Consider the following 15,568-nt stretch of genomic DNA (forward strand, 5'->3'; position numbering starts at 1 on the left):
TTTAAGCAGAAGCCCCCCTCCCTCCCAGTGTAAATAAGATGTCTCAAATATGCCTTACAGCATGCTGCAACATGTTGGTTTTGATGTTAAGAGTGTATGCATGGCAGTGGTCTTGTGGAATCCAAACTACTTTGTAACTAAGACCTCTCTATTGTGGAATTTTTATCTTTCATATAATTGTCTATGGTGGAAACCCAGGCAGATTAAAAAAAAGTCTAACAGTTTGCATATTAACATAACTTTAAAAATGAGTAGGGGAATTAGTAGTATTTGGAATGGTGTGTGAAACTTGCTAAATCTTCTGTAACATATATCCATTTTTCAATAACTTGTGTGTATAGTCATAGGAAAATAGGGCAAGTTCTTGAAGCTACAGTCTCGACATCAGGTATAAACAATGATACTCCCCAGACTCTTCTCATGGAGAAGGAATATTGAGTATGAACTGACTAAAACCATTTTTATTATCTGTTATGGGTAGTTTACATAAGAATCAATGATGTATGGTCCACAAAATATGAGAAAATTTTGCTGGAGCTTTGTGAAACCAGTGTTATTTGATTTACATTTAAAACAAAGTAATCCACAGAATGTAATAGAAAGATTCTTACTGACTTTTGTAAGAGTTGGATCGAACATTTTCTGAACAGTTTGCAGGGAAAGCCCTAATGTGGCGGTGGGATAGTTGTCATTTTTGTGGCTAGGATAAGTCTTCAGGCATAAAAAGCTACACCTCCATTTAGGGTGAGACAGTAAGCTAGAAAAGGGTCCCCGGAGGCCTTTTAGGTTTTGAAAGATTGATGAAGTGCTTTGCAGGAAAGGATACCCCTTGTGCTTGTTTTATGTTCCTTTCTGTTATTTCACTGGAGGCCAGATAACAGGCTTAATCCTGTTTCCATTTAAATGAATGATGAAAAACTTCCATTGACTGCAGGGAGAGCAGAAATGGAGCTTGATGTGTTGTTTTATGTTACTTTAACAATTGGTTGTCATGCATTAAATATTGCTCCGGGGTCCTACATCTGTATTTCCATCAAGGGATTGTAGTGGGATTTTTTCTGGAGCTCTTGACAGCACAGTTGCTGTATACATTGGAATCCGGATGTGTTATTGCGAATAATGCCAGGATAAGGTCCTCATTCGAGTACGGTTAGGTGCACTGTCTTTGTCGTAAGTAAGGATAATTGAATTACTTTTGACTAATTAAGAAGACCTTGATAACTGTGGGTTCCAAACTTCATCTCAAATGCAAACATCGTATGTTCCATGTGTTGGGTCCCAGGCATGCTCTGGGAAACCAGTGGCACACTCCTGTTTATTTTAGTACACTGAGGCTCGTAGTGACCAGCGAGGTTTTAGGGACTGGGCCCAGTGTCACACTGGCGGAGTGCAACGCAAACAGGGACTGCAGTTCCTGGGAGCCTGCAGGCTCACTAGGGTAGGGGCTGCCGTGGCCCCGGCCAGGCTGCCGTTTCCCACCAGTTCTACACCTGCAGGTGGGACTAGGCACAAGTAGGTAGGCAGCACCCAGCTACAGCACCACACTAGAGGCTATTTTTAGCTTTTCCACGTCCACATGGCAAAGGAAATCCAGTGTACCTGATTTTTTTTTTTTTTTATTTTTTGCTGATGTATTTCTTTTCCTTCCTCCCTGTCTTTGAAACTAGGTACAGTGACCATCCTCCAGACCATTTAGAGGACACACTCCTGCCTGTCTGGTGCAGTTCTTGATCTTGCAGGAGGTTTAAGACACGCTGGAGTGAGTTCAAATCCCTCAGCTACTAGTCTCAGGCTACAGCCATAGGAGAGATGCCACAAGACACTAGTTTACTTAAAAAAAAAAAAAAAAAAAAAAAAAAAAAAGTAATATAGAGGTATTTACTGAGTAAATACATCACTAAAGGTGCAGACCTTCTTCAGGTAACTTAGAGAAGTTACTAACATTTGTCTTCTGGGAGCTGATGTGTTGCACTTTGGGGTCTGTTCTTGACGTCCTGGCACTGAGTTGCTACAGAACAAATCCCAGGTATTTACAAGCTCCAAGCTTCTCTCCTAATTTGGACAGTTATCGATCCACTAGTGCTTTTACTTGCAGTCATGTTTTGGAAATAGAAAGAAAGGGAGGGGAGGAGGTGGAAAGCAAAAGGGGAAACCATTTCCCTGTCTCCGCAGTCTGTGCTGTCTTCATTTATAAACAGCAGAGAAGGGATCTTCTGAAGAAATGTTTAAGCAATGGAAGTTTTGTGGTTGCTTGATGTATGGCCAGGCATTTAACAAGCTGCTAAACAAGTACATCATTTTTAAATGCACCTACTGAAGATATCTGACTCTTTGTGGTACAACAGAAAATAGTAAGGCAGTTCCTGTCTCGTAGAACAAAACAACAGCAACTGGTGGTAGAGTTCGTTTTCGTAAATCCTGAAGTATATAATTAAAATAATGTTTAGTCTTTTGGGCTGATCTGAATATGTGTCCCATATGCTCCAGTAATGGTTTCCATGGTACGTAACAAAAATACACTTTGTTCTGAATTTTCTTGCTTTGTTCTTTACGGAGATGTCTGCCAACCCTCATTGTTCCCTCTGCAAACCCCCAGCGCCTTCAGGCTCTTGCCTGCAGCCTAGAGCAAGTCTGCAGACTCCTTGGAGGGCTCTGTGCAGTGACTGATGAAGCAAGCCGAGCGTCAGTAGGCTTCAATTTACAGCGGGGTATGCATCTGCCTTGGAAATCATCTTTTTGAGATCCGTGAATCAGGAAAGAATGAAAATTGCAGCTGTAATCTATCTAGATCCTCTTAATATTTACAGTAATGTGCTCCCTTTCATTAAAATGATGACAATGATGGGGTTGAGCAGTTTTAGTTTCTAAACAGTTGGCGTAATTTACAAGTGGCGTAATTTGGCTGCAGTGGCAATGCAGTAATATGGTTCAGCTCTACTGAGGAGGTTCTCATGTGCTGGCGTGAAAGTAAGGCATTACTGAGACAAAATCAAAGCAAAGCAGTGTATGCAACAAGGAGAGAGAAGGATTTGTGTGCAAAGCAGGTTAGGCTTGATACTGTGTGGTTGCAAATTATTTAATATAGCTTGGACTAAGAAGAAGAGGTACGTACAAAAATATATAGGCCTATAGATAATAGGATGGTTATGAATTTAAGGTTTATGGAAAACACAAATCGTAACAGCTTTGTTTAGGTCTAACCTGCACTGTTTGCCCATAGGAAATCCCTGCTATGTTCAAAGATCTCAAATCTCCAAAGTTTAGAAGATTTATTTTTCCTCGTAGAAGAACTCTTGTTTCCTCTTGGTTCCTTTCTGTGAATTCAAAATAGAAAGGATTAAAATCCTGAATGGCATTCCAAAATTGGCGTTTATAAAGCACTATCCATACTGACCTGCCACCTCAACAATATTTGCCTTATTTTAAACAAATAAAAGATGCATTTTAGTATGAATCTGGATGTGCACAGCTTAGGTGGTGTACTAATATATTTGTCACTGGTATACAAGCAAGATGGAAAGAAATTACAACTTTCTGTGGTTCTACAGAACAAAAATAGTTATATATTAGTGCTATATAAAATAATAACTATGCACTTTAATACAGAAGTGTATGAATTTCCCATTTTCCTTGCTCTTAGGATGAGAGAAAAAAGAGTTCTTGTGTGTTTTGTACGCGTATTCTTGGGTTTCTAAGTGCGTCACCAGGTCCGAGTATTAGACATTAGCTGGATTAAAGTAATTGATTTCTTCAGTTTACCTAACGCGGCTTTTGGTTCAAGGTCTACTTGCTTCCAATTTTAAATGTGTGGCTGAGATTTTTATGTCATGTTTATTTTGTTGGTAAACCATAAAATATTAGTAAGTTTTCATACAAATGTGAAAGGCTTCACTTGCCGATAGGTATATAAAATAAAGAGAGCATTCATACTGCTGGGCAATTTTCATAAAATATGTGTGATATGAGTTATTCCTTAGGGCCTAATATTTGTATAAAAAAGAGATTATCGGTTGAAAACAGCAATGTGATGGAGATTATTTAAGTGTATGAACACATACGTACAAGCTTTAATTTAACAAGCAGATTGTGAAGTGTCAGATTAGTAGACTTATAACAAGATACACATTTTAAATGGCTTTGAGAATTTTTGTTGTTGTCTTTTCCTTGAGATATGCCTGGTGGTAGACAGCAAATTCACTGTTTCCTCTGCTTGTGTTGTGTTTGTTCTCCAGTGAACAGAGTATTTGCCAAGCCCGGGCTTCAGTCATGGTCTATGACGATACCAGTAAGAAATGGGTGCCAATCAAACCTGGACAGCAGGGATTCAGCAGGATCAACATATACCACAACATTGCCACTAACACCTTTAGAGTAGTTGGAGTTAAACTGCAAGATCAACAAGTGAGTAACTGTATTAAGTTTCCTATGAATTAACCTTTGCTCTCTTTCCATACCATCAGTTAATGCAGTCCAGCAATGTTTCCCACTCCCTGCAAAAGGTTCCTATTAGTTTCTATTTGCTCCAGTCATTCAGATTTTCTATGTTTTTTTTCTTTTTTTGTGCACAGATTATATCACCATTTATTACTATTTATTTATTTATTCTTTACTGGTAAAAAGGACTTTTGGTAATTTCCAAGGAGAATTTAATATGATGTTTTCCTCCCCTTTTTTTCGCTTGTGAAATGAATCTTACTTTGTACTGCAGGTTTCACTCTCAGCTTCCCTTAATCTACTTCTTGCTCATTTTTAGTACTATATATACAAATAAAAAAACCCAACCCTTTTTGTTGCACGTCCCAGAAAGGGTGATAGTTACATTGCCGTGATAAGTAATTAGTTTCTCGTAATGCATTTTAAAATCCTAGGTGCACACTCTGATCTGATTTGTGCCGGCCTAAGTCCGCGGCCGTCCCCGGGCATTAGCAGGGTTAGGTGGGATTTGCCTAATCGGGGCTCGGATCAGGCCCTCCGTGGCCACCGCCGCCGCGCCTGCCGGTCGACCCCTTCGTTAGAAGAACCGTCACGACCGTGTCGTAGAGAGCAAAACTACCCTCGCCCAAAATAGCGATGCTACGCGTGAGTCCCGTTAGCGTTTCAGGGCAGGAGTTCAGGAGTCTGGGGGCGCCGCGGGAGCCGGGGAAATCGTGGGTGATGTCGTGGGCGTGGAGAGCGGTGAGCTGCCGCGCGGAGCCACTTTCACAAGCTGCCTGAGCTGCTTCCTGGAGATGTGAATATGCCTTTTAGCCACCGTCCGTGCGCGCTGTCACGGGTCTGAGAAAGGAAAACCCGGATAGGAATGTATTTTTTCTTTAGCACGTTGGCTTTCAGCTACTTGCAGCTCACTTCTGAACCACCTACTTTATCTTTTGCCTCTGCTTTTATCTTGGTAGAGCAGAGTCAATATATTCATTTAGTTCCATTTTAAAAATGCAAGACATTTTTAAAAGTAAATGAAGTACCATGACTGCTTAGTTGGTTGTGAAAATCCCTGTGGCTCTGGAAGAGCCTATGCCAACAGCTGTGGATTTTGCCTAGCCAGCAGGTGACTGCAAATAGTTTTCAGGTGGGTACGATCTACGGCGCAGCTAAACAACTGGTGCAAAACTCACAAGCGAAGGTCTCCCGAACTATGCATGTATGTACGTCTGTCTTAATCAGAGTATACAATCTAAAGGGTAGAATATATCTGAAACCTGAATCTTGATCTATATTTTAAATGTTTTGTGTTAACATTATATTTGCTTGCAAACATTACTGCTTATGAAGAGGATGCATGTCACCTAAAAACAACTGAATTCAGAAGGAAACAGATATATGAATATATTTTTCTATAATTTGAAGACTAAAAATCCTCCCACAAACAAAAAATAGTATAAATTGCCTTAGTTACCTAGAACTATCTAAAAGAAAATACTGGTTTTAGACATGATTACAAAAAATCCAGTATTATGAATGAAGCAAATTCAAGACAGTATATTAATATTAAAAGGAATGTTCTGAAAGCTTCAGATTGAGATTTTAGTATATTTTATACTATTCTTGTGTGGAGCCATAAGCTTTCTAGGCTTGCTAAGTATTGCATTTAATAAGAACAAAAATGAATTTCAGTAAAAATGATTCTCTGTATGACCTATTTCATGCATCCTTCCAGGTTATGCTAAATCACAGTGAAAGGGAGATTTTTATTAAAAGCAGTTGTTTTGACAGGAAAGCCATTTTTTCCTGAAAAGGACTGATCTTCAGCTAATACGTAATATTGGCATATAATGAAGCAGATGAAGCTACACAGCTGTCCAAGACCTGAGAAACTAACAGAAAATATGTAACATGGTAATATCACACAGGAGCAATTTTAACTTTTGTTACATATTTTTTGGCAAGGTTCAGACTAGAGTAATCTTCATGACTTCACCGTTGCCTGCCTTTTATGTTTCCTTTTTAATTTTTATTGCTTTGTATTACATCTCTAATAATCTCAGCCGCTTTCGTTTTCATCATCTTTTCTTTTTCTCCATGTCTTCTTCTGTAGGCTCCTTTCATTGTCTTTCTCTAGCTGCTTTTCTGTTTTCTAGCCCTTTTTTGCTGCATGTGTTACAGTTTATGATAATCTCTTCCCATGCCACTTGCCTTACCAGCTTTTATTTTTTACTCTGGCTGATTGTATATAAAAAGTCCACCACAGAGAAGCAGGGTTTTTGGAATGGGAGGGCTTCAGCACCACGCTGAGCTCTGGGAAGTGGTCCTCAGACCTCCAGTCCTCCTCGTGTGGCTGGAGGACGTGCTCACTGCGTGCGGCAGGGTTGAGTTAAGGACTGGCAGTAAATGAACTCCTCTTGCTGCTTTGCACAGGCGTGCGTGTTAGCCTAGACTCGTGCTGGCGTGATCAGTAATCCTCAAAAACACCAAAGTAGCTTTTTGAAGCTTTGAAGTAGCCACAGAGGCTGGGGCGGTTTGGAAATATGGCCAGATCAGTATTATAATCACTTGACGTCACTAGCTTTAGTGTTTCTGTGCAGCATTCGTTTTCCCTCGGTGGATATTCAGGCAGTCTCAAGCAAGCAATTTACCACTGTGTTGCAACTCATCAGCTTAATTGTAACCCAGCCTGTTAAAAAGGTGAAGTAAAACGAGTGAGCTTAAACCTCATGCGAGAGGTTCTCGGAGGCAGAAGCCTGCCTAGGATCAGCCTCCACGGCTTAGCTGGCGAGGGGTGACTGCCCGGTTCAATCATGATCAGCTGAGGATTTAAAATGATGATTTCACTGCGAGTGATTGCAGCTCAGCATGACCTCAGAGCTGAACGGCATGCGCTGAGCGGGTTGACGGGGAGGAGGGTGCGGGGCGACGTGAGTCAAGCCGCCGGAGGGGTCTGCGTGTCGACGTGGCTGGGACAGGGCCCGGGGCGAGAGGGAGCTTCTCAGATTTGAGCCCAAGCCAGAAGTGAAATGGTGACAGCCTTGTTGTGACACAAACCGAACCACATCCTTTGAAAGTTAAAGGATTAATTAATCACCACTGTAGCTTATTAAGGTTGGTTGGGTTTGGGCCTGCTTGTGGGAGCAGAGACTCCGACCTGAACCATAGCAGTTTTGGGCTGCTACGTCGTAGTCTCCACGTTTTGGAGAAGGCCTGACTGACGGTGGTGTCAGGGGCTTGAGCGCTGGGAGTGCTGCAGTCTCCGGGCTGATAACAAAGTCCCAAACCTTTTCTGCTCTTGAGAAAAAGGCCAATGCCTTTCTGCTCAAGGAGCAATAGCATTAACGTAAAACTTTCCAAAGTACTGTAAAAATCAGACAGCAAGAAAGACACATGAGTGTCTTTGCGGGTGTGTAGGATCCATCTGTAACAATAAACACTGGGTAGAGGGCTTGCTACGGGAGCGACAAGGCTTGAGTGCTGACCTGAGGAGGTCTGGAGTCCCTGCAGGTGCCCCGGCTGGGCGGGTTGATTGCTGTCTTTGTGGAGATGTTCAACATCTCGGCTCTCCGTTTCCTTGCTCGCTGTTGCTGCTCCTGTCTCGCCAAGGCCAGGCGCGGTGCCCCTCACCGGGAGCAAACCCCGGCAGCACGCACCAAGGGCCCCTCCTGCTCCCGTATGCCAGCGGCCGGTGGGCTGCACTTGAGGAAGACTTGTACGAGCTGGTGTGATGGAATGTTTCCACTGATCAGGCTGCAGTCTGAAAACGAAGGGGTTGTTCTGGCTTTTGATAAAACTAAGGCCAAAATAATTCCGTTTGTAGGGCCTATCTAGGAGACTCAGAGCCAGATTTACTCTACTTGAATAATGAATTTCAGTCTTACTCTGCTTGTAATTTTAGGCTTCTCTCTCCCCAGTTGCCTCCTGCCCCCAGCCTCTGCTAGCTGGTGGCGAGGGCTGCTCCATTTCCTAGTCTTTCTCTTCTTTCAGCTGCACCGTACCATTTATGAGGATAGATTATGAACCCTTTCGTTAGGATTTCATTTTGTTTCTTAACTTTACGTCACGACAGTGGACCATAGTCACCCCAAAGATGGATATCTTGGGGTGCTATCCCTATGACCTGTCCGTCTGGCTTTTCAGTGCTGCAGCCAACAGGTCCTGCCTCTCCAGTTGGGGCTCGAGCAGCTTACGCTTTCAGCTTTGGAGGTTTCTGGTTTGATCTCAGGCATACTGTGTACCTCAGTATCCAGCGTGCCCTGCCAAGGGTAAACAGGGCATTGTATTTAGCAGATTAAATCAAATCATGCAGAAACACCTTTCTGCTGCAGACACCCATTGACTGGAAATTATAGCATGTACAGCAAGAGAGGAGGTGGGAGAGGAAGCACGTTGTTGTTTGGTTTTGTCACTGCCTATCTGATGCTAGACAAGAACTTTCTCAGCATAAAAAGCTGCTGGTGAGCAGGTGCAGGGGAGGAGGAAAAAGCCAAAGCCAGTGCAATGAGTCAAACGTTTATCTGCTCGAGGGGGAGGGATAGTGCCAAGAACTCTCCTTCTCCTTTTCTGACACCCATGTGTGATCCTCCACCAAAAGGTGGCAACAGCTGCTGGCACTGACTCTTGACATCTGTCTGCAGTATATGCGCAGCTGTATCCCGTGGATAACACGAGCAGGTAATGGATTTGCAAAACTAGCTTGCAAGTCCCCCAGGCTGAATTTGAACTGTCATAAATCTCACCCCAGATCTGTCTCTTTTGTCATCAAAATTCACACTGCCTCACCGTGCAGCCATCTATGGGTTCACCACATGGACTGCGTTGCCAGTGTAACTGACCTTTCTCTCCACTGAAGAGGGCTATTTTTAACCTTCACGTCTCTCTTTCAAATCGCAGGTAGTGATTAATTATTCAATTGTGAAAGGACTGAAGTACAATCAAGCAACACCTACCTTTCATCAATGGCGCGATGCACGGCAGGTCTATGGCTTGAATTTTGCAAGCAAAGAAGAGGCTACCACGTTCTCCAATGCAATGCTGTTTGCTCTGAATATCATGAATTCACAGGATGGAGGTAAATTAGAAACCGTTGTGCTCTATATTAACGTGTGCCATTTTGTGGTGCTTGTGTCACCGGATGCGGTTGTGTTGGATTGCGTGTTGTTCCAAAACGAGTTATAATAGAGAGAAAGCTGGTCCCTGGTGGACAGTCTTCAGATCAATAATTGCAGTGGTAGGTACCATCCATGTTTTCAGGGTTTATTCTCCTTCCTTCCAATTTTTCATGGTGTCTTAATTCATGATAGAAAATCAATAGTTAAATATTTGGGAATGCCCAGGTAGGCAGGTAGCCCCAGTGATTTACGTGGATTTACCTGTGGGTTTTATTACATGTAAGATGACAGAATATAACCTTAAATAAACAGCAGCTAGGGTAAGATTAGCAATGTTTTTATAAAAACTTTTGAGGTAGAACTCCGAGCTCGTGTTTCCGGTGCGCTAGGTGTCAGCTACAACTGTTTGCTATTGTAACCCGGCTTTCTGAAAGAAGAGCGTGTGGCTTCTCGGTCCTTTGACAAGGTGCAAAGGCTTAAATTCTGAACATGGGTGGATGTTGTTGATAAATGTTATATTGACTGCAATTGAAGTTTGTAGTGAAAGTTACTGTTTGGTGAAATTCTCATTACAATAGCTTGACAAAGGCCCAAAATACAGGCCTAGTCCTCAGTGGAAACCAATTTCTGGTTTTCAATATCTGGATTAAGCACTACCCTCAGTTACATGCTTATGATTTCTCTATAACTGCTGGGCAGGGGGAACAGAAAGCAAGACTCACATTGGGTCTTTTTTTTCTCCTGAAAAAAATACCCCAGAGGCTTATTTTTCTTTGAAAACATAGTGATTCAAGGTTTACATCACTAGCTTCCCACCAAGTTTCACTTCAGTCTCACTGCAGTAGCCCTCTAAAGTATAGCACTAACTGTCCATATGATATCAGCTTGTGAGCCACAAATATCCTTTAAATGGCGATCACGCTTATCTCCTGACAGCCTTTACAACAAAATGTATCATATTAAAATGTATGTTTGTAGTGCAGGTTTTTTTTTTCTCTTGATATTTCCATTCATGATACTAAGTTGACAAAAGTAAAAGTCATCAAAGAGGAAGAACTGTCCTACGTTCTGTGCTGCGTTCAGAAATACCCAGCACTGAATTCTGACTTTTTCAGCCTGAACCTTTTTGGCTGTAGTTGTGCTATAGCAGGAGACTTGTGGGGGGAATCTGGCTGATGGTTCCCGTTCCTACCTGTACCTGAAGGGTGTTGAGCTCTCTAACTGCTACAGATCTCTAATACCTGATCAGCCATAGTGGGCCACCTATTGAGACCTCAAAAATTGGTTAACTGGAGTGTAAATATGGGCCTGATGTATTCATAGGCTTAATTCCTATGATGAGTTTGGCTTTCTTTCAGAAGCCCTCCAGTTTACATCTTTTTGTTTCTTCTCTCCCCTCAAGCAGTAGGATTTTTGCAGGATTTTGAGATAGTTTCAGTGAGGTGCCTTGCAGAAACATGAGTTTCAAAATGAGAATGTCTTCTGATTTAATCAGAGCTTTTAAGGTCAAGAAACTATCCTAAAGTGGATGTGCATAAAAATTTTAATTATGGTAGCTATGGCTAACAAAGACCAACAAGTACTTTTAAGATGGTGTTTTTGAGTCCTTGAAAAAGCTGCTAGGTTTCCGAGGAATGTATGAATGGATGACAGTAAATAGTCTTTTGGATTTTATTTTTTTGGTATTCTTCTGTTTTTTAGTACACCAAAGGGCAATAGATGCTTTACAGACATTACATCAGTCCCATGCTAAAGAGCTTCCTTTTTAGATGTATAATTGTCACATAAACAGACATGAATTGATTCACTCAGATGCCAAAATTTCTTTCTTTCATTTTTAGGAAAAGAAATCTTCTTGCAAACTTTCAGTTTTCAGCAACCCAATTTCTCTCATACATGACGAGTTAAAAGTTTGAAAGATTGCCAGCTTTTCTGTCTCTGTACAGCTGAAGTTGTCAAAAGTTGAAAATTGTTTTTAAGAGTGTTTTAGCACTTGTTTTTTTTTTTTTTTTTTTTTTTCCTGGTTCCCTGAAGTAAACTCCCAAAATATTGATTTTTATCAAAATTTAGTTTTGGAGGTTAAATTTATTTTTTAAATTTTTCTGTTGAAAAATATGAAGTTGATACTAGATTGCAAGAAGATATTTGGCAACACTAGTTGTGTCTAAGACTACATATGTTTTAATAGAATAATGTGGTAATTGAAATAGATTTTTTTCTTTGTATTTGTTCTGGACAGGGAGTACTTAGGAGTAACTGACAGTAATTATGTTTATTAGTAATCAAAAATAATATTGGAAACAAAATCATTTCATAATTTTCTTGATTCTAAATATAAAGACTTTCATCTCAAATCTTCTTTCTTGCAGGAATTTTAACTAAAGTTTAATGAGTTGATTTTGACAATATTAATCTTAAATATTTTGGCAATGAACTTTTGACCTGCTAAATTCACAGCTTCTGTTTATCTGGGCTGCTTCGCCTTGCCTCCCTTTTCAGTGAACAGTACGCAAGGCAGGTAAGCAAGGTCAGTGGACGCAGAGCAAACCACGGAGGCAGTAGATGAATAACAGCAGAAAGGGCAGGCAGCATTCGTCTCCTCACCCTTTTTTCCCCACGCGTCTGTGTGATGGTAGTGCATGACAGATGCGTGTTCTCCCTCCGGACTTTTACGTCGTCACAAGATTCCCAGGCATTGCAGCGCTCCCACCGCGAGAGCTGACAGCAGAAGTGCTTAACGCGCATAAGGCACAAAACATTTGCTCAGATCTGTCCGTGAAACTGCTCTTCTAGGCTCAGGCATATGCTTTTGCGGGCGTGAATTAATGCAAATAGGAATTCACACAAGCATATATGTCCATATATTTTTTCAGGCACACACCCTACTTGCACACTCGGTTCATTTTGCTATCTGCATGTTGCTCTAGGGTTGATTTTGCTTTTGCAGAAGCCATCGGAAAAAAAAAGCATTTCTGTCTATGCCTCCATTTATTGAAGTTGCAAAGGTGCTTTTGCAGAGGAATTCTGGCTGTAAGGATCATATTTCTACACACAATTGTTCTCACACTAAATCCTCAACCAAAAACTGGGAGTTAAACATGTTCCCTCTGGAATATTCATCCTTGGTACAGCATGCCATACATATATAACTCTACAATTTGGAATATGCTATGTGCGTTACTTGAGATTTGCGATTTCTGCTGTTCACTTGCTTTGTATATCCCTGCTAGGACACTACTGTGTTTAGCTGTTGTTAATCTTTCAGCAGTTAGATAAGGATTCTGGCTTCCCTGACTGCTTCTGCCTTCGTGTTACCACCTACTTGTACAGACTAAAATTAATCATGTTAGACTGGAACAGACGATCTGAGAATGCATCATGTGTTCAGCAGACGCAAAGTCAGTGTGCTATACCTAGACTGACATTTGGGGAAATAACTAGTTTCGTTCGCAAAGCAGTGATGTGGGTTTTTTTTGAATGGTGCATTGAACTGAACTGGAGAGCTAAAAAATGGCAGCAATCCATGTAATTTCTAGGCATCACTGACTTTTTGAATAAATGACTCACACCAAATTAATGAATAGTTATGAACTAGCATTGAGAACTATTACTGTACTGCCCCGCTTCTTCTCTACCGTGTGTCGGGGGATTGCTGCGTTCGGCACGTTGCCGTAGGGCCCAGCAGCCCCGACTTCCCATGCATCGCGGGGTCCCTGTGCAGTTGAGGGGAGAAGCGCTTCCAGAGCGCATTTTGGCTCTCCTGAAGACCAAGATCGGCTGCTGAGGGCCTGGTCTCTACTGATTATGCTGAGTACTGGCAAAAACTTAATCAAGTGCTTCAGTTAAATGCCTGTGGTAAGTGGGATGGGTCTGATCCTAAATCCTCTGCTAATCTTGGTCACGTGTTGGGGTCATCCTTAGGTAGGGATCCTATCCAGCAGTCTCACGTCCCCAGGTTTGGGAAAGGTGGGATAAAAGTCATAATTTAAACTTGCTGTCTTGTCTAATTTCTGCAGTGGATGAACCAATATGGAGTGGAGTGGAGTGGGTTATCTTTGGTGGGTCCAGAATTCTTGCTGTTTTCATGGGAGCTGTGTGTAGCAGTTCCCATGAGCTTCTACAAATGCAGTTTTAATTCACCTAAGGTTAGGTGAATTAAAGAAGGTCTTATAGTGCAGGGACTGAATAGAGTACTCAGTTCAGTCTAGAGTTTTGGAAGGCTGCTAATGATCATGGTGGGAACAGTCTAAAATCGGATAAAAATAAAATAAAGATCCAAATTAGTACAGTCCTTCCTTTAGAGTTTGCCCCTTGTCCCACTGAATCACAGTTGTTTACCTGCCAGTCTATTTATATGCCTGATTACTTTCATTTCCTTATGTCTCTTTAATCTGTTCTCCTGTACAATAGAAAATGAAGAATTTGTTCTGCGCCAGCCTACAAAATGAGTGCAAATAATAACTCTGACTTCCTCATTACCAACCTCTTGCTTAGGGTTGTATAATGATGTCATTTAGTAAGACCATTAATATGACAAATGACTTCCTGTTAAATTGGTTTCTATCATGAGGGTTTACTTTACGAATTGAAGTCAAGCTTGGCTGCTGGCATCAGTTACCTGATGCAGTGAGTGTCCCTGGCCAGCCTTGGCATCCGCAGCCCAGGGGCTCGTTAGGGACAGGGCAGCACCCCTCCTTGCCCATGCTAGCTGCTGTGGAAGAAGCGCTATGACCTGATCCTGCTCCCAGGCTGTTTGCTGTGTAAGGTGTCACGGGTCTGCCTGGGACATGGACAAGGTTCATGTCCTCTAAGGCTTACATGACCAGTGACAGTAAGGTGGGAAAAATCACTGAGCTAAAATGGGCAAGTTCTTCCCTGACATAATTTGGTAGGAATGTCACTGCTGCTGGTGATGAAGTAGCTCTTACTGCAGAGGTTAATGGAGCCTGTAAACTCAGCACCTCCTCCAGGGAGTGGTTACCCACCTCTGAGAAAGGGAATCAGCCTGTTTTCTTTCATTTCTTGCTCTGGAGAGCTAGCCAAATCACTAGCGATGGGAACAGGCAAAAGGATGGCTTCATGCGTTTCCCTCGTGATTTGCTTGCATGCTTTATGCGTTGTCTTTGCTTCCCTGCTGATCCCTAACAGAGCCTCCGTGTTACGGTCAGAAAAGGTCTAGCAGAGGGGGGAAAAAGGGGGACCAGGGCTTGGCTGTGGGGATTGGCCTGGCCAACTCTGAGGGCCTCTTGGGCTCCCACCATTTAAAGATTTGGTACCTCTTGGAAAAAGATGGAGAATCTGATATATGCAGCCTGCTGGTAAATGTTAGCCTGTTGTATAATAATTTTTTTTTTTTTACTTTTCTTTTCATGTCTTTGTCTTGGAGACTTGGGTAGTTATTGTTGACTTATTATGCAAGAAAATCATTTATGTTTCTGAACGTATGTTTTTAAATGCTGTATACTGGAAGGCTTATTGCTGCCTACATAGAGAGGATTTGCTCTTGGATGTTTAAACTATATGATGCAGTGGTCCACCATGCAGCGGTTCCTGTTTCTGCCTGATTGTTTGAGTGCAGGAGTTTATTTTGACCCCAGCCATGAATCAGTACTCAAGCCATAGCTGCTCTGGCTGTGCCTTACTTTGAAGGTTTTTCCTTACTGTATTGATTGAGATAGTCCTCAGGTGAGCCCACTGCCCATGTTTCCAAAATAACCAATGCTTCTCCTCCTGGAATTATGGACACTTGCTTTGAAAGAATCTTCTGCCTGCAAAACTGCTGAAGTGCCTATTCTCAGGTCAATGTGGATTTTCTAAGATGAGTATATAGAATTTCTAAAAACCTGGGTGCACTGCACAAGCTAAGTTAAGGGAAAAAATACACGTTAAGAGAAACGTACTTAAAAGTTAATAAAACCATTACAAGGAAAGAAGAAAAGAAGTAGAGTATTAAACAACTTCCTCCCCCCTTGCAACTCACCCTGAAGTGGAAGAACTTGCCCAGCCAGAAGTAGCAGAGAGGAAAACTGATTCAT

General features: G+C 41.9%; 1 protein-coding gene across 11 annotated transcripts in view; it reads left to right on the plus strand.

Annotated features, from left to right (window-relative positions):
* The window catches only part of EVL (Enah/Vasp-like), a 144,971-nt gene that overhangs the window by 73,884 nt on the left and 55,519 nt on the right, over nucleotides 1–15,568 (plus strand). For all 11 annotated transcript variants that reach the window (XM_062576497.1, XM_062576500.1, XM_062576502.1 and 8 more), the window contains exons 2-3: nucleotides 4,233–4,401; nucleotides 9,316–9,493. In XM_062576497.1, the coding sequence (XP_062432481.1) occupies nucleotides 4,233–4,401; nucleotides 9,316–9,493 (347 nt within the window). The remainder of the gene's footprint in view (nucleotides 1–4,232; nucleotides 4,402–9,315; nucleotides 9,494–15,568) is intronic.

Source organism: Rhea pennata, chromosome 5 (assembly GCF_028389875.1).
Source record: "Rhea pennata isolate bPtePen1 chromosome 5, bPtePen1.pri, whole genome shotgun sequence".
Classification (NCBI taxonomy): Eukaryota; Metazoa; Chordata; class Aves; order Rheiformes; family Rheidae; genus Rhea; species Rhea pennata.